General features: G+C 38.0%; 1 protein-coding gene across 2 annotated transcripts in view; it reads right to left on the bottom strand.

Moving 5' to 3' along the window:
• Positions 1 to 19,521, bottom strand: part of prkg1l (protein kinase cGMP-dependent 1, like) — a 42,085-nt gene that overhangs the window by 21,758 nt on the left and 806 nt on the right. For both annotated transcript variants that reach the window (XM_048211032.1, XM_048211033.1), the window contains exons 3-6: positions 12,453 to 12,570; positions 12,194 to 12,360; positions 7,973 to 8,086; positions 517 to 622 (exon numbers count right to left, since the gene is read on the bottom strand). In XM_048211032.1, coding sequence (XP_048066989.1) covers positions 517 to 622; positions 7,973 to 8,086; positions 12,194 to 12,360; positions 12,453 to 12,570 — 505 coding nt within the window. The remainder of the gene's footprint in view (positions 1 to 516; positions 623 to 7,972; positions 8,087 to 12,193; positions 12,361 to 12,452; positions 12,571 to 19,521) is intronic.

The following is a 19,521-nucleotide window of genomic DNA, read 5'->3' as shown; positions in this document are numbered from 1 at the left end:
ATCTGATGTGTTTTCAAAGTGTTCCTTTAATTTTTTTGAGCAGTATATATATTATATAGCATATATATATTATGTGTCTAAATTTACTGTAATTGAGTAAAAGAATGTGGTGCTTTGGGGTTATAAATGATAACAACTGGATCTTTGTAAGAATATGACCAAATATTTGGTTCCCCCCATGGCAATGGTGGTTATGACCCAATATATTTTAAAAAATTACACTCTAAAAAATGTTGGGTTGTTTCAACCCATGTTTGGGTCAGATATGGTCAAACCCAAACATTGGTTTAAATTTTTTATTAAATTTTAAACCAAACGGTTGGGTTTGTCCATATTTGACCCAAACATGGGTTGAAACAACCCAACATTTTTTAGAGTGTAAAATTCAACAAGCTATTTAAAAATGAGGCATAAATAAGCATACATATAAATAAAAACAAATATTTCCTCATTTACTTATAAAAGTCTACTGAAGAAGACAAAAGTGTAACATCTTGTACTCATCGTGGCACTAACCTACGCAGGAAGTGCAGAGACTGAGTGATAGTGATGAGGCTGCTTCTCTGCATGACCCTCTGAAACACTTGACCCTCCATCACCCACAGCCTGCTGTTCACAAGAGCTGCAGAGACAACACAGAGGAAACATGGATTCAAACTGAATTTCAAGCATTCAGTGAACTGACGGGTCTTTGTTTTGGTGAAACAAAAATATGTGATTTTTTTTTCATAGCTGTGATGGAGGGCAATCAAAGGAGAGAGTGAGACAGTTTGTCTTTGGTGGATAGACATGTAAAGACAGAAAGAGAAATTGATATGGATGGTATGAACTGTATTAGAAAAACAAGTTTGAGATCCCTACAGAAAGACCAGACCAGCATGGATTGGTGCTGATCTAGCCATTCTGTTCGCCAGCAATTTTTTTTCTCATTAATATATTTAAGGTAATATGGGTTAAATTACATTTCTGTTGGTAATATATGGAGCTGCTGGGCAAATAATGAAAATCACTTGGTTGTTGTCCAAAGCCCCGTGATGACTGTCATGATAAAAGTGTCATTTAACCTTAAAAAAATAAATAAAAAATAAATTCCAAAATATACCTTGTTGATGGATAAAAACAATTACAGTTTTTATCAATTTTTTTTTTTTTTTTTTTTAAATATTATACAGAATAAGGGTTAATAAGTTAGCTTTAGCTATATCACCACTGTAATGGCCTTATGGTCTCTAGATATCAGTATCAGCCACTGGAAAAACATATCTGATCTGTCAAAACACTATAAAATATAACAAGTCTATCAGTAACACGTTTACAAGTGAGAATGTTATAAATAAAGTGCAAGTGAATTCTTAATGAACCTTAAAAAATATACTCTGTGACCTGCTTCTACCAAGTTCCATTAAAAAAAAAAGGAACAGCTGAAAATAGAGTTCAACACCCCCAATTCATCCTCTATCACTTCCTGTTCCTGAGACCCTCTTGAATTAGTAATGACACAGATTAATTGACTTTGCTGTCATTAGGAAGAGAAATACTGCAATCTGTCTCATCTGCTCTCCCCTGGTACCTCTGTCTACCTCGCTTTTATCCCTGTCTTTTCCTCTGCGGAATCTCTGTGGAATAGCTGAGAATTTGAGAATAAACCCCAAAAATCAGCACTGAACTGCATGAACGGCACTGAACAACTCCTGTGTTTTGTGTGTTCTGTGTTCTAGGACTTTTATTTTGAAGAGTATATTTCTGTTCCTTTTGTTCTGCTGTTACTCTTACTGTTTAGTTCCTTTTCATTTTCATAGCTGCCTTGTTTGTTTCCATAGTTACCCTTGTTAGTCTCCATAGTGATCAATTTCCCACACCTGTTCCTTGTCAGCCTCTTGTTATTCTGTGTATATATATATATACACCTGTGATTCAGTTGTCTTTTGTTGGTCATTGTCTTTGCACATGTTTGTAAAGCTGTTGTGCTTATCATTCCCTGTTTGGATTATTTTCATCTTCATTCCTGTTTGGATTATCTTTGTTTATGTGTTTGGTTAATAAACTGCTGAAATCAGATCCTCTCCTCTTCCCTGCGTACCATAACATTGATTCCTGACATCTTATTCCAAACATTTTTATTTAAATCAACCTTATGAGGGGCTGGACGAGGCCGAGAGCCGTTAGAAGTGAGTTACTTATGGAGGAGCTTGGAAGGATAAAAGGAGGAGTGACGACAATGAATGACGAGAGCAGCCCTGAAGTATCAGCAGAGATCGAGTCAACTAGATCATCCATTGTGAAGACATCATCAACACGACAGCCAGTGCCACATTTCCTCAACAGACCGTCCATACCGGCGTGATGAATATGATCCTCAACTGGACATGACCACAACGCAGCCCTGAAGTATCAGCAGAGATCGAGTCAACTGGATCATCCATTGTGAAGGCCTCATCGACACGACAGCCAGTAGCACAGTTCCTCAACAGACCGTCCATACCGGCGTGATGAATACGATCCTCAACTGGATGGAACTGAAATAAATACTTTTATTGTTGCGATCCTATCAGATTTATGATAGCAACCTGATTGTAACAAAGCACTGTTCGCCAGAGGAGAACTGGCCCCCCCGACTAAGCCTGGTTTCTCCCAAGGTTTTTTTTTTCTCCATTTTAACACCTATTTGCCACTTGTTTGCCACCTGATGTCACCTGATGGAGTTTGGGTTCCTTGCCGCTGTCGCCTTTGGCTTGCTTAGTTGGGGACACTTGACATTTGATATTCAATAGTATTCTTGACATTTATTCAACAGTGCTTCTGATCTGCCTGCATTGACACTATTATTTAAGAGCTGCTGTGCAGCCAAATTATGTACCAGTTATCAATGTAAAGCTGCTTTCACACAATCTGCATTGTAAAAAGCACTATATAAATAAAGGTGACTTGACTTGACTTGACGAGAGGGGACCAGGCCTGGACTTTATGTTGTGTTTTGTTTGTTTGTGTGGCAGTCGTCCGTGAGGGGCTGCTGCTTTACTTTTGTTTTGTGTTTGTTTATTTTATGATGATTAAGTGTCTGAACGTTCTCCGGTTCCCACCTCCTTTTCCCCTTATCAACAAACTGCATTACATTGGTGCCGAAACCTGGGAATGAGGGAGGGACATGCCATCGGAGGTCCCTATGGAAAATGCCACAGTTGCTGAACTGAGTTATGAGGTTCAGACAATGTAGATATTGGTAAGCCTTGCATGCTGGGTAACAAATGCACTTGCAACATTGTAACCTACCCAACGCCCCCTGGAAGCCAAGAAAAGCAGTACTTATAATGGAAGTGGGTTGCTTCAGCTGGACTTTCTTGATCTTTTCTTTTTTGGATAGAAAAAATACAGTTGATGCAGACCAAGGCTTTGAGGGAGGAGCCAAAGGTTTGACCAGTACAGCACAACTAGTAAGACTTGTTCCTTGTCCTCCTTGACCTTGCACAACGTCTGTGCAAGCAGGCTCACTGGGGGAAATGCATACTTGCGCAGACCCCAGGGTCAGCTGTGTGCCAGTACGTCTGTACCAAGGGGGGCCTCTGTCAGAGCTTCCCTGAATCAACTCCTGATCCACAGCATATCTGCTTCAATCGCTGCTGATTCTAGAAGAGGAGATGGCGGGCAAGTTGCAACATGCAATGTCATCGTACACCGCCCTGAATGTTTATGTATGCCACTGTCACTGTGTTGTCTGTGTGGACCAGCACAAGCTTGCCTGGACCAACGGCCGAAACCACAATAGGGCCAGCAGAACTGCCAGCAACTCAAGGCAATTGATATGCCAGTGCAGCTGGAGTCCTGTCCAGGAGCCCGAAGCTGCATGTTCGTTGCATACAGTGCCCCCCACCCCTCTTGGACACATATGTTGTGATCACAGCGTGCCTGGACACTTGCTCTAAGGGAACCCCTGCCCATAGAAAAGCAAGGTCCATCCAAGGGCTGAATGCATGGCTACAAATCGGCATGTTTGCCATGCAATATGTCCCACAGCGCCATGCCCATCTTGTGACTCAAGCCAGAAGCCAGTGCTGAAGCAGTCTCATGTGCATCAACCCAAGTGGCATGACAGCTTCTGAGGACACCATATGCCCCAGGAGCCTCTGAAACAGTTTCAGTGGAACCACTGTCTTCCCCCTGAACTTCTTCAGGCAGTTCAGCACTGACTTGGCATGCTTGTTTGTGAGACGTACTGTTATAGTGACCAAGTCCAACTTCATCCCGAGAAAAAAGATGCTCTGCACTGGGGAGAGCTTGCTCTTTTCCCAGGTGACCTGAAGCCCTAGCTGGCTGAAGACCAACCAGTTCCCTGTGTGCACACAATAAACCTTGAGAGTGAGCTAGAATTAGCCAGTCGTCAAGACAAGTGAGAAGGTGAATGCCCACCTCCCTTAGGGGCAAGGGCGGCCTCTGCAACTTTTGTAAGATAAGAGGAGACAGGGACACCCCAAAGGGGAGGACCTTGTATTGATTCTGTGTCGAGGCAAAATCGAGACATGAAAGTATGCCGTTGGCAAACACAATGACAGAATGTGCTTCTGCATCAACATCCTGAATGGGAGCCTGTACAGGGCCTGATTCAGGACTCACAGATCTAGGATTGGTTGCATCCCACTGCCTTTTTTCTGTATGATGAAAAATAGGCCGTAAAACCCGTTCTTCATCTCGTCTACAGTTCAGGCTCTATTGTATCCTTCGCTAAGAGGACAGCAATTTCTGCACGCAGGACAGGGGCGTCTTTGCCTGCCACCAAGTTAAAGAGGATGGCGATGAACCTGGGCGGGCACCTGGTGTACTGAACCGCATAGCCGAGTCCGATTGTCTTGATGACCCACAGTGACGGTTTGGGAAGCGTTAACCAGGTCCCCAAATTCAGTGCAAAGGGTATCAAGGCTACAACCATTTTTAACATACTCACGATGAGCCGGCGATGCGGAGCAATGACCGCCATGTTGGGAGGCTTGGGGTAGGTCTTTTAGCATTTAACTGTGCACACAGGAGGGAGAGAGACTGCTGTACTGCGCCGTAACACTAGCCACACACTTGCAGAGGAACAACTGGAATTGACTTCATGTATACAGGACACTCGCTCTGCTCTGAAAAACAAATCTGCTGTGGGTGGCTTGCAAGCCACTATTTATACCCGCGTAGCGGGGAGTGGCATGCAAATTCCACTCGCCAATTCTCACCAGCCTTTTCTGAAAAGGGTTTTTCAGAGTGATGCCACAGAAGAACCATTTTGATTCCCTAAAGAACCTTTCACTGACGTGTTTTAGTGTAAAGAACATTCTTATAATCTAAAGAACCCTTTTCTTTTATAAAGAACTTTTTGTCCAATGGAAAGGTTCCAGGGATGTTAAAGGTTCTTCATGAAACTATCGATGCCAATAAAGAACCTAAGAGTGGCAGGTGACTGAGGCTCCCAAGTCCTACCCTCTAGTCATCATTTGACACAACGTTGAAGTGACTGACATTACTTAGACCTATAGAGGAGATCAGGTTAGACAGCAAAGATCAGAAAAGAAACAGAGAGAAGAAAAAAGAGGAGAAATGTTTAAAAGAAAGCAATTTCAGGCTGTCACCAAACACAAGACCTGAACAAAGCTGAAGAAAAGAGTCTTGAAATAAATTGAGTGAGAGGGTAGAAAAAGCCTGGAAATTCAGAAAGAGAGAATGAGAGTGGGGGAAAAAAAGAGAAATGCAGAATTGGAAAAGGATATCGACTGAAAGATGAAAACAGCACACAATCAAGGCAGACATTCTCTGTCAACGAAAAGAAAGATCTGGTAAAATTATCTGACTTGATTGGATCCTCCATTCACTTTCAATCCATCTTTTTAGCCCATTCTATTTCATTTAGACTTTATTCTTTTTTTTGCTTTTTTTTATGTCTTGCTACATTAAAACTAATAGGTCAAGCTGATGCCCCTGTGGCTCAGAATGGGCTCAAGAGAGTATGTGAAATAAGAGAGAGAAGAGGTGTTGAGAGAGTCATAAATCAAAGCATGCTATGGGGGATACACCTCAAAGAATGAACATTAATTCGTCTACCTGACAGAGATATCTTCTTCAGGGTTGGAGAGAGACACATAGAAATGACATATTTTCTTTACAGAAACCCATAAATTTAACATGCAATCAGTGTGTTTATATGTTAAAAAAAAATTGCGACTTTAATTAATAATTTCTTTATCGTGACTTTATATCTAGAAATGTGACTTCATATCTCACAATGTTCCTTTATTTCTCATAATACAGAATAGCAACTACATTTCGCAACTGCAACCTTATATTTCACAATTACGACTTTGTCTTCCAATTTCACTTTATATTTCTCAATTGCGACTTTGCTTAGCAATTTAACTTTATATCCCGCAATGTGACTTTATTTCTCATAATTAACTCTCACAATTGCAATTTTGTCTCACAATTTTTCAGTGTAACTAGAAATATTGCAATTGTGACTTTATATTTAACAATTAAGACACAGTGTGACTTTATTTTTCAAAATTTTAACTTTAGCTCAAAATTGTGTTTTTACATTGTCTCACAGTGTGATTTCATTGTGTTTCACAATTTGACTCTATATTATGCAATTGCAACTTTATTTCTAGTAACTGCAACTTTGTGCTTCGCAATGTGACTTTATTTCTTACAATTACTTTTTTAAAATTTCTATCCTGACGTGAAAACAGGATTCATAGGATACAGCTCCATTTTGTATAAAATTAAAAGGCAATTTTTCACAAAATTATCTTTTGTGAAATAAGTAGCATTTTTGGTGTACAGTATACTCTGATAAATCTGACATCTGATAACAAAAGATGTCTCTAAAACCTCAAAAGACATCTAGTGTTATAAGACTAGAAGGACCAACATAAAAATCACATTCATTTGGGTTTTTGTAGATCTGTCCATTCAATATGCAGTATGTTTTGTGGAATCTAGTGTGGTGTGTTGTAGGATGAGAATTTATACGTGGATTTTCATGATTCCTTTGATGTCATATTCCACTGATCTCTCATTACAGCTTCAGATGGCTGATGGTGGGAATACTCTGATTACCCAGACACACTCAGAGCATCCCAAGTGGAAAAAAAATGACATATGTAGTACTACACTCATTTTGTGAACATCTTAGGTGTAATTCTGACAGAATAATTTCAAATGAGATCTTTACTATCTCAACTGCTTCTCCTAGACAACAATATGAATAAATGGAGACTTTTTTAAGTATTCTGCATCTCAGATCTTTCTCCTAAAAAATAAGACCAAGACCCCAGTAATCTCATATACTGTATGTTTAATTTAAAGTCGACATGCAACAGAAGTTTCAATTGCCTGTTTTTTCCTGTTGTAATGTATATTTGAGTGAAACGGCTTCTTGAACAAGAAAAAATGTAGGGTGGGACTTGATTTTGTCCATGGGAAATGGATTGGATGGTTTGCTATTGGTGGATCTCATGTGAGTGACAGGTTGTCCTGCCCTCCCACCAGTAGACACATTATCAGAGAAGAGATGTCATTGCAAGAGGGAGGAGTTATTTTGATTAAAGATTACTTCAATAATAACGTGCACCACTTTTCAGAGAGTTTTAAAGAGTTTCAGAAGAGATCTCAAACAGATTTGCCAAGCCAGTAAAGTCTGCAATCAAAAGACAGATTTCTCAATATGAACTCAAACATTCTCTCATCAAATTCTTCCAAAACCAAATGATCAGATCTGCACTATTCACAGTCATTTTATATCTCTATACTCTAATTGTATGTCAACAACTACCTCGTTTATTTGAGGAGTTTTCACAGTATGTAGTTGCAGTAGATAAAACTAACAAAGGACCTCATTAAGCCCTCTGAGGTATAAAAGAACACTTTGGTTTGTTCTTCCCTTGCTGACTGCAAGTGTGTGTGTGTGTCTGTGTGTGAGATTGAATGCACACATGAATGACGATACCTGTGACAGTAGTGGAGCAGGTGTGGTTATGAATGAGGGCCAGTTCTTCAAACATCATCCCCGGCTCAATGATGTGCAGCCTCTGGCCAGCCCTGGTTACCTCAAGTTTTCCCTCTGTTAACAAACACACACACACACGTCATCAACACCCTTCAAGGCTGCCGGGAGTGACAGGTGTTGAGCCGCAGCATGCCTGTCACATAGACAGATGATCTGAATCTGACCCGTCACAGATTAGACACGGAGATGCTCAGAGCCCAAACAATCCGGCACATCAGGACAAATACTGCCCTCCTTCTTAACAAATCACGGCTGGGGATTAGCACAGCTCACGGACAGGTATTGATGAGCACTTTAATGGATGGTAATAGATCTCCCTCCTGCTTTCCATCCTTTTTTTTTTACTTGCAACCTGGGTATTTAGACACGCACTGACATTTTAAAACTCATTCCACCTCACATAACCAGCAGGAATGCTTTCTCTTGCTCTATCTTCCCAGAAGCAGGTCAGTCTCACACTTCTCTTTCTACCTGCCTGGTCCTGCAAACACTATGAGAGGTGCATACTAATTATGGTGCCTCAGTCAGAGAGAGAAACAGAATGAATGAAGGTCTGAAGTCCACTTGAGATGTTAGTCAAGGTGTATTGCACCAATGACAAAATTTATTTTTATGATCATTTTGCACCTTCTCCTTGACCTTTAGAAATAAACAGGATGTTTTTTATTAGAATTCCATGTGACTCTTTGCTGCTTGTTCTTGATTTCAGTCAGAATAAAACCTTTTTTAAATGCCCTGTGAATGAAGTTGGACTAACAGATTAGTATAATTAGAATGTAGCTTGGCTTCATCCGGCATGTATAAAATCAGATTAAAATTAAATACACCTTCGTTCATCTTCAGAACACAAATTAAGATATTTTTGATGAAATCCATGTGTATGACTCGTCCATAGACAGTGATTTAACCACCACTTTCAAGGTAAAGAAATGTACTAAAGACATTGTTAAAACAGTCGACGTGACTACAGTGGTTCAACCTTAATGTTATGAAGCGCAGAGAATACTTTTTGTGCGCAAAACCAAAACAAGCAACAACTTTATTCAACAATATCTTCTCTTCTGTGTCATTCTCCTATGCTGTTTACGTTCAGTGCTTCCAGGTTCTCAATATTGCAAGTTCAACTCCTATCTCTTTAAATGGGGAAACATCAAATTCTCCAAAGCTTTTGCAGACAGTCTGTTATTGCTGAAAAAGGAAACATTTAACTTTAGCCAATTAAAAGTTTAATAGTCTGGCTTTGGCCACAGTTATATGTAAAGTGTCACTGTGATTTTGCCAAGTAAGACATGTTCCTGGATCAACATATGTTGCTTATCCTGGAACAACATTCATGTCTGAAAATTTAGTCTTAAAGCCCAAAGTATACTTCGTCCATCCATGTTCACGCACCATCCGTATGACGTAATTTTCATCATCCAGAGGGCTCGCAGACAGCCGCTCACCCCCGTCCACATGCAGCCCAAATTTCAAGACGGTGCGCATTAGTGCTGGGTAAAAAATATCGATTTCTCGATTGTAATCGATTCTCATTTTTACGAACCAATATCGATTCTTAAATCCCAAGAATCGATTAGTCTAGTCTGTTTTCAGTTGATGAATGAGCAGAATATGTAGCGCCTCCCATCCAATAAATCGTAATAATCTGTGTGCTTTGTTACTTTTGATATGAAGCAAAGTCTCCGATTTCAAATGACGTCCATCTTATTATGAGATTCAAAAAATAAATACCATTTTGGCGCTGTTTAATGTGACATGACAGATTGCTTTAGCGCCTCAGTTAAAGAGAAGCGGCAGCACGAGCGCATGTGAACATCCTCTCCTCCACTTTAATATCAGTTACAGCGTGAAATAAACATGCATGAACATCTGAAGGTATGTTAAAATATACAGTACAACTTACTGAAATCCGTATAATGTCTCATGTAATCGCTCAATCAGTGTTTCAACCGTGGAAAAACGTCAATAAAACAGCTTGTAAACAATGTCACGTAACGTCACATTTACCTCAGAAAAACATATTCAATGACCATAAACTCAGTCAGCTAGAAAGTGAACTCTAGAAAGCAGCATTCTGATAAATATAGCTATGCACCATTACATATTCATTATAATGTTCTTCAATATTTAATGCATGTTTGAATAAATCACTTGACAGCCACGATTTAAATGTTTATATTTAAAAAAAAAAAAGAAAACAAAATGGAGTAGAAATATGATTATGTAATTCTAAACTTTATTTATAATAAAAACGTCATTGAGTGTAATTTAAGTGTTTGTATATAAATCAGTTAATTTAACCTTCTATATTATTATAGTAGTACCAACTGACTCCCATGTGTAGTTTACAGCATTAGTTGAGAGATTTTTTTCCTCTAGAAAATTTGCGTACTGTAGCTGAAATACTACATCTAAAATAATCGATATCGAATCGAATCGAAAACATAATCAAATCGAATCAAAAGCATGTGAATAGTAATCGAATCGAATTGTGAAAATTGTGTCAATACTGAGCCCTAGTGCACATGTAACAGCGTATGCGCAAGCAGGACAGAACAGTCCACTAGGTAGGTGGCAGTACGTACAGTTCTGAGCACAGTGTGCAGTCGTCAAAGAAAAGTGTGGAAAGAGCAATTCAAAAACAAGACGAGTAAACTTAGAGGCATATCCTTCTCCATCGTTTTTGATTCTTGTTCACTTGGTGTATCTTCTGAACTATGTTGCAATGGTGGATGCACTATTTTTGTTCTCCGATCCTGCCCAGCGAATGTCCCGTTGATGACACGATGTCTGGTAAGAGTATAGAAAAAATTGTATTGCACATGTGTCAAACTCGGTCATCTGCGCGCATCCGCGGTTGAGAAAGATGCGCGGACACAACGAGCCCTAAGGCCTGTTCATACCAAACACGATAACTATACAGATAACGATAAATATAGTTCTAAAAATCGTACTAAATATAAAAGAATAGCACTGTCCACACCACAGCTATAATGATAATAACAATATAGAGAAACAATATAGTTGGGATCACTTTCAAAATGATTTTTTTCCCAGCTGTTGAACAATAAAACACTGACAGCCAATCAGAATCCATTCTAATTTAAGGTCTTGCGCATTTAAAATGGCAGACGACATTGTGGAGAAGTTAATCGCCGAAGTCCAGAAAAAGCCACCACTGTTTGACAAGTCAAACACCTTTTTCAAATTAAGAAAAGACATACACGCGTTAACCTTCGCCCAGGCCGTCGGATTCCATTTTTGGGCCGATGGGGGGTTCCTTACAAAACTAGACTCCAATTCCGGCGTAATAATCAAGGAACTTTCCTGCCGCACCATGAGTGCAGCAGGCGCAATGATATTACGCACGATGTAACTATAGAAGTGTCAAGTTTTAAATATGAAAAACATTGAAACTCTTTGGTATATTTGAGCAAGATGCTAACGGTCTAATCAGATTCAATGAACTATGCTAAGCTATGCTAAAAGTGGTACCACTAGACCCGAAGATCGGCTGAATGGATTCAAAAACGGTAAAACTCAACTGTTTAACTCTAGGGGAGTTGGAAAATGAGCCTATTTTCAAAAAAAGTGGAGTGTTCCTTTAATCCTATCCGTACCCCTAAATCTAACCCTACCCATAAGTTATCACTTAAATCAGAGTTAAATGAAATATGAATAAAGCTGATGTAGAAGCAGCTAACCCTGATTGTAAGCCTAAATCTGACTGTAAACTTATCCATCAAATCTGATTGGTTGATTGGAATGCTTTTCCAGGATCAACAAAGATGTTGATCCAGGAACAAGTTGTACTTGGTGAAATCATGTTCATCATATGTAAAGTCGCTTTGGTAAGAGAGCTGAAGGGAGCTGAAAGAAAAAAACAAACAGTAGCATAACATAAGCACATCTCACTGAAATTCAGTGAAAGTATTAAAAAATAAATTATTCAGAATATGCCTGGAGGCATGACTGGACCTCGGCTAATAATGAGTGACTTTTGAGCACGGGGTTATAAGATAACCATGTAAGCACTGGGATCTGTGGATGTTCAGACATGCTCACAAATCAGCATGCAGTACGAGTCCAAAGAAAACCTGTACCATTCTGAGAGGGATTATGAGGTGAGAACAACACTTTCATTCTTGTGCTCTTCCTCACCTTCAACTATGTATGCCTGGGTTCCATTATCTCCTTCCTGGACAACACACACACCCTGTTTGAGCGTGATGGGATGTGCAGAATCCACCAAACACAGCATCTGATCCCTGTCTAGATATTTCAGGCACTCATTTTCTTCTAGAGCCGATTCTATCAGCCTCTTTGACCTGAAAGAAACAAGGATAGATAAAGAGTTACATTGGGGAAATGTAGCAGTAGGAGACATGAGAACGAGTTGAAATTTTAGGAGTGTTCTTACTCTTGACTCTTGCTATAGCTGATTGGCAGGTTTTGTAAGACTAGTTTCGGCTCCAAGGTTACTGGCTCTGTTACCAGAGCTTTTCTCCTCACTCTCAGGGAAGAAGCACGTTGTTGACCTAAATGCAAATGAAAACAGAGTAAAGATGAATAATAAGATGTTTTTATAAGATAAAAAAAGACTGGGCTATTACCTCTGAACTCTGGGCAGTTTGTTGATGTTTAATGCTAAAGGTTTGCTTTTTCATAGACTATTATGGCTGCACTAATGTATTCTTGACTGTCTGTTGGGATTCAGTGGGTTTAGAATCTTACTTAATTTAAAACTCAACTAACATAAACTTCAAATGCCAGTAAAATTAAAAAAAAAAATGTTTACAGTGTTTGCAAAGTGATGGCCATATGGAACGACAAGTTAGCCGCAGTGATGTTTATAACTGTTACTAGGAGAAACAGAACTAGGAAAGTCTACTAAGGTCCAACCATTACGTTGCTATGTAGCCAATCAAAAAACAGTCACTGGCAGTGTGGAGGGGTTTCAACAGGAGCGACAATGTTGAGCTGCTAGAGTTCGCAAAATTAGACGACACACGGTATAAGACAGGTTTCAAAGCGCAAGTTTTTGAAAACGGTATCCATGTAAACAACAAAAACACAAATCTGTGAAAACAATGCACATGCGCAATTTCATGTTCAGTTTATAGTGTTTCATCGCCAGAATACAGCATTTTTAGTCGTTTTCGCGGATCCATGTGAATAGGGATCATTTTGACATAGTTAGGGATGGTGTCATCTGTACACGGAAAGCTGAAAAGGAAAACTTCTCAGTTTTAAGCATATCGTTGTCATGTAAACATACCCTTAAAGGTGCAATATGTAAGATTTTTGCAGTAAAACATCCAGTGTTATAGTCCAGTGTTATATGTTTTGTTCACTTGAGTACTTACAATATCCCAAATGTTTCCAACTATTTGTAAATCGTGAGAAAATTGCAATTTTAACCAAGGCTCCGGGACGTGTGAGGAGTCGCCTGTCAATTGCGTCATACCCGCGTTACCCTCGGTTTCCGGTTTTATTTTGTAGAAACCATGGAAACAAAGACGCTTTAATATTTTCATGTTTTAATAGACAAGGGAACAACTGTTGTGATATATTTATAGACAGAAAACTAATTATTGTTATATAGCTCAACACGTTTAGTCTTATTGTTTAAATCTAATTTTCTTGCAAGTACCATGCTTTACCATGCCTCAGAGAAAAACACTATTTTGTGAAGTAGCTAACATAGCATAATCAGATGCTGCTTTATTTTTAGTAACAGTAATACAGCATTTTCTCCATCATAAAATACATTTTAAAATTAATTACATGTTATTTATCAACACAAGCCATCCAGCATTTATTAATATGATAATCTAATATTGATCTATCTTACTGCAGTGTGTAACAGTGTCTCAGAGCAGCCGCCGAGCGAACGCACAGAGTAACGTTATAACATTTCAACACACTCAAATGTATCTAATATGATAAATAAAGCTGCGTTACCTCATACTCAAGACCGGAAAAGCGGAAGCAGCGCCGGCGACTGTGTCATAATAAAAGTTCTGCTGCTCGTGAGGCGTGTGTTGCACAATCGCTCCAGCTCCTCGTTCAGCTCCACAACACTCGCTCCTTCTCTGCTTCACACTATAGTAACGTTAATAATCGCATCCATGAACATGATTTCTTCCCGAGTCCTATCCCGATTGTTTTCCACCGGCTGTGAGGTGAAGACCACATATCCCAAGAATCTGCGCTCAAACTTGGCGTCATCAAGCTACGCCTTTGTTTTGAATAGGCCTCTATAGTGACCTCTAGTAGACAGAAAGTCTTACATAGTGCACCTTCAATCTATACGCAAATATGAAGTGATCCAGCGACCACCAATGCAAATGAAAACACAGGCCTTTATGCATTTTTATTGATCTGATAGCAAGTGGACGTTGCTAAATACAAATGTAAACAGGGCCTAAAACATTTTGAGCTGGTCCACTTTTGACCTTTCCAGAGCTATTTGAAAACACATTCAACCGGATTGCTTTTGTAGTGTATTTAACAAAAGGCCACCTACACTACGCCTACTGACCGAATACATTATCATTGTGGGACGTGTTGAAAGACAGCACACCAAAACATTAGGCAATTCAGCCTTTGCTGTATTGTAGTAAAACACATGGATTCTAATTGAAATTGCAGCTGCTTTCTTTATCCTTTTCATTCACTTCCTTTCCGATCACACGTAACATGGATTCGATCAGACAGTAGTCTTTGTACTGAACCCTTGCTCCCAAGAAAGTGATGTAGAGAGTGACGAGATAAGAAGGGGATGTCTCGGGGAAATTCAAACAGAAGTGGTCACAGAAAACGCATTTGAAATGCATTTTAATACCAGGTGGAAACACGATGTGTCTTGGCTGGCCACTTGTGATCGGAGCATTGAAAATGCATCTTAACACCTCACAACAGGGACAGAGAAGCTCACACCATCCATCCCCAGAAGAGCCATTTTCACACTGACAGTGAATTTCAGTGATCATTTTTAAAGAAAGCTGACAATATCCGGCAACAGAGACTGTTGCGACAAATTTGTGCAGATCTCAAATCTATGCAAATGAGCAGCAAAGTGATGCTACAATTTTATCCATCTGTTGTTGAATGGATTGTGAAAAGTGAGCATTGCATACTGGATTGGAGGCAGATTGGAGGTAGATGTGAATGTGATTTCAGACCCCAAAAAAAAAAAAAATCTGTCTAATGAAATGATTTGGAAATATTGCAAAGCAGTGGGGTACAATATGGAGGGGAAATGTCCCCTGTGCTTTTAAAGTCCCCCTGTAGTCAATCATTTTATCCCTTAAAATTCATCTTTGATCACCAAAAATTAAACTTTCTTTTTCCTGTGAAAAAAAAAAATTCTTAATGCCTTAAAATAGCTAGAATGTAACTCTACACCCTTGCCTCATTTAATATATATGGATCTCTGAATATGATAATTAGCCCCGCCTCCACTCACTCACACCAGCTCAGAGATCCACTCGGTCAACCTACTGAGGTAAACGCTGCACAATGGTATCGCTTTACAACGTCGGACACATAACGGTAATTAATATAACTACCGCTTTGCTTGACTACGTTATCAAACAGCTAATAATGTGCTGCTAATGTTACACAAACCATGTTCACATTCATGAGTCAGACAGCTGCCTTCTAACAATCAGTATCTTTACAAACGCTTTGAACAACTCAGAATATCAGAGGAGATATGCTCTAGATATGTGCTCTAAATCACTCACGAATCTTATGATAGTTCAATATTCTGCATTCAGTTTTCACACAATTTTAGTTGTTTTCGTGCCTTTTGCACAACATTGCACCATTTCATGCTTTTCATCTTCAGAAAGATCTTTCTTCCTCCCCATATTGCATGAGAACTGTGACTTGCTTAATAATGTGGAACAACCTCTAAGTAGGGTTTCCATTTACCTAAGTAGACCTGGCAAATTATTTTGTCTGAGATTGATACCAGTTATCTAAAAAGACATGGATAAATAAACAAACAATTTCTTTGAAAAGAAAATCTGAATGTTTATTGTACTGAAATCTTACTGATATGTCACTTGCATAATAATTTGGAACACAGTGTAAGTATTTGAATAATGTTGTGCTAATTGGCAGCCTTTATAACAGTTTAGAAAATATAAAATATGCTTATGCCTTATTCTACAGTAACTGTGTAATTATATAAAATCCACGATGACTCAATGCACAAGTGTTTGTAGTACATAAACCAATCATAATATTGTCATAAGGAAAATATAGGGGGAAAAATATAATAGAATACAAATTAGTGGTTATTGTTCAGCAGTGTATTTGATTTAATTAAAAGCAAGAGATAGGAAAAAATAAAACCTGTCAATTAGACAAACTGGTATTACACTTGAAATTTCTGTCCCCCTCACTTCTAAGCCACTGTAAATGTGACCACAACCTGAAGGCAGCAACTGTCAGTAGCTCTTTTTTCTACCAAAGTTGTGAATTTAACTTGTGTGCAAAATTAGAATTTTGCATAAAACATTTGCGAGTAAAGCACCATTTCCATGTTTAAAAGAACAAAATTGTAATTTCTTGGAAAACTGTCTATACAAATGATATTTGTAATAAAAATGGAAGTTGCTGCAATCAGGGAAGCCACGGTGGCTCTTTTTTTCGTGCATCATAAATGACTTGCGCCTCACGCAGACGGAACCCAATAAACGCTGTCATGTTATCTTGCGTTCAGAGGCGGATACCTGGTGTTTGGGAGCGCAATCATGTGAGACAGTTCTGGAGGTAATTATACCCAGTCACTCTGATGACAGACTTAGGCTCAGGCATTTCAGAATGACAAAACCAACATTTGAGATGCTGTGCAATGAAACTGGTTGCCATGACTGCTTCACAAATGAGGGTCAATTCAAAGATGGATTTGCACAAAAGATTAACATGACGGCACATGCTAGTCGATGAGTTGAATCAACTCCACAGCAACTACATACAGTACAGTCCAAAAGTTTGGAACCACTAAGATTTTTAATGTTTTTAAAAGAAGTTTCGTCTGCTCACCAAGGCTACATTTATTTAATTAAAAATACAGTAAAAAACAGTAATATTGTGAAATATTATTACAATTTAAAATAACTGTTTTCTATTTGAATATATTTCACAAAGTAATTTATTCCTGTGATGGCAAAGCTGAATTTTCAGCATCATTACTCCAGTCTTCAGTGTCACATGATCCTTCAGAAATCATTCTAATATGCTGATCTGCTGCTCAAGAAACATTTAATGTGTACAATTGTACAAAATATTTGTGTACAATATTTTTTTTCAGGATTATTTGATGAATAGAAAGTTCAAAAGAACAGTGTTTATCTGAAATCTAATCTTTTGTAACATTATAAATGTCTTTACTGCCACTTTTGATTGATTTAATGCATCCTTGCTGAATAAAAGTATTCATTTCTTTCATTTCTTTTCAAAAAAATAAAAATAAACATTCTTACTGACCCCAAACTTTTGAACGGTAGTGTATAATGCTACAGAAGCTTTGTATTTCAGATAAATGCTGTTCTTTTGAACTTTCTATTCATCAAGGAATCCTGAAAAAAAAAGTACACAACTGTTTTCAACATTGAAAATAATCATAAATGTTTCTTGAGCAGCAAATCAGCATATTAGAGTGATTTCTGAAGGATCATGTGACACTGAAGACTGGAGTAACGATGTTGAAAATTCAGCTTTGCATCACAGGAATAAATTACTTTGTCAAATATATTTAAATAGTACACAGTTATTTTAAATTGTAATAATATTTCACAATATTACTGTTTTTACTGTATTTTTAATTAAATAAATGTAGCCTTGGTGAGCAGACGAAACTTCTTTTAAAAACATTAAAAATCTTAGTGGTTCCAAATTTTTGGACTGTAGCCTACTGTAAATTTATCCACTAACCATTCAGAAATGTCCAGTTTCATTCTAAAAGCTGTAACTTCTTCCTGAGTATCTCCATCAGTGCAATGTAAGGCTGAACACCATTACTGACAATCCTCATTTTGGCTGCATGAGATTCTCCAGCTTTGTTGTTGTTAAGCAACCGAAGCATGAGCTGTTAAAGCTCCTCCCTCTTCTGGAAAGTGGGCCAGGAGCAGCAGCTCATTTGCATTTAAAGGGACACACACTAAAATGGCGTGTTTTTGCTCACACCCAAATAGGGGCAAATTTGACAAGCTATAATAAATGATCTGTGGGGTATTTTGAGCTGAAACTTCACAGACACATTCTGGAGACACCAGAGACTTATATTACATCTTGTAAAAGGAGCATTATAGGTCTCCTTTAAATTCAAAGAGACATCCACAGTCACGTCCACTGTTGAGGCAAAGTCACGCAAGCTTTTTGTTGCGCATCGAGTAATGTCATTCGGTAAATGTCTTTCTATTGTAGTTTATGCACGTTTTCTGATCGGGTAAAAAATATCCTCCTCAATTACGTTTTTTATGCACATTTTTTAAATTTTATGCACATCTTGGAATTTCCATCACTCATTTTTTATGCAATATCCCAAAATTCACGTAAAAATAGATGGACGTAAAGACAGATAGTGTGAACACCATTACTATAGTTGTCCAATAGCGAGTAGCGACGCCTGTCCAGTGATTTAACCCTCTGGTGTTGTTCAGTCATTTTAGATCGAAATAAAAATGCTTTGACTAAAAATGTTTTGATAAATACAGATGTTTTGTTCTCTACTTTATCAGAATAGTATGAAACTTGTAAACTATGAAACTACACTTCAGACTTTTGTGGCAGTCACTCTGTGACCGGGAAAAAAAAAAAAAGATAAAGGATTATAAAAATCTACAAATAGCCACAATGCAGGAAAAAAAGCACACAGCCATGAAGGGAGGATACTCTATTATCAAGAGTGCAAAACTGATGTTATATGTAACAGAATGACTTTCTCTGTGTTCATATTTGACTGTTGTACAATTAATGGAAAAACTGACACGTCAATTAAAAAAAAAATCTAAACCTTGACAAAAAGTAGTCTTTGAGAATGTCTAAATATGTATATCCAAATCCACAACCTAATAAAAGTAAGTTTTTATGTCTAAAAACAACTATAGAATTTACAAGCCTATATAGAGCTCTATAGGAATCTAGTGGTTACACCATTACAGATGTTTTTCTTTTTTTACTCCCACCAGATGACACTAATCTGCCTTCAAAAATTAATAATAATAATAAAGTTTTTTTATCATAATTAGTTTTTATCATAATTATTGAATAAATATTAATTAGTAAGATACAATTATCTCAAAATAAGAAATAAAAAAAATTATTGAACAAAAATATATTACATTGATTTTACTGAAAATAAAAAAGTGTTTGGTCACTTTTGACTTTATAATATTTTGAATGCATAATATATATTTTTTTTCTAGTCAAAATTTATTTCTGACATATAAGACATTTCAAAAATAAAACGC

This window comes from Megalobrama amblycephala, linkage group LG12, assembly GCF_018812025.1.
Source record: "Megalobrama amblycephala isolate DHTTF-2021 linkage group LG12, ASM1881202v1, whole genome shotgun sequence".
NCBI classification, from domain to species: domain Eukaryota; kingdom Metazoa; phylum Chordata; class Actinopteri; order Cypriniformes; family Xenocyprididae; genus Megalobrama; species Megalobrama amblycephala.
The sequence above is the reverse complement of the archived record's forward strand: the minus strand, read 5'-3'. Positions and strand labels throughout refer to the sequence as shown.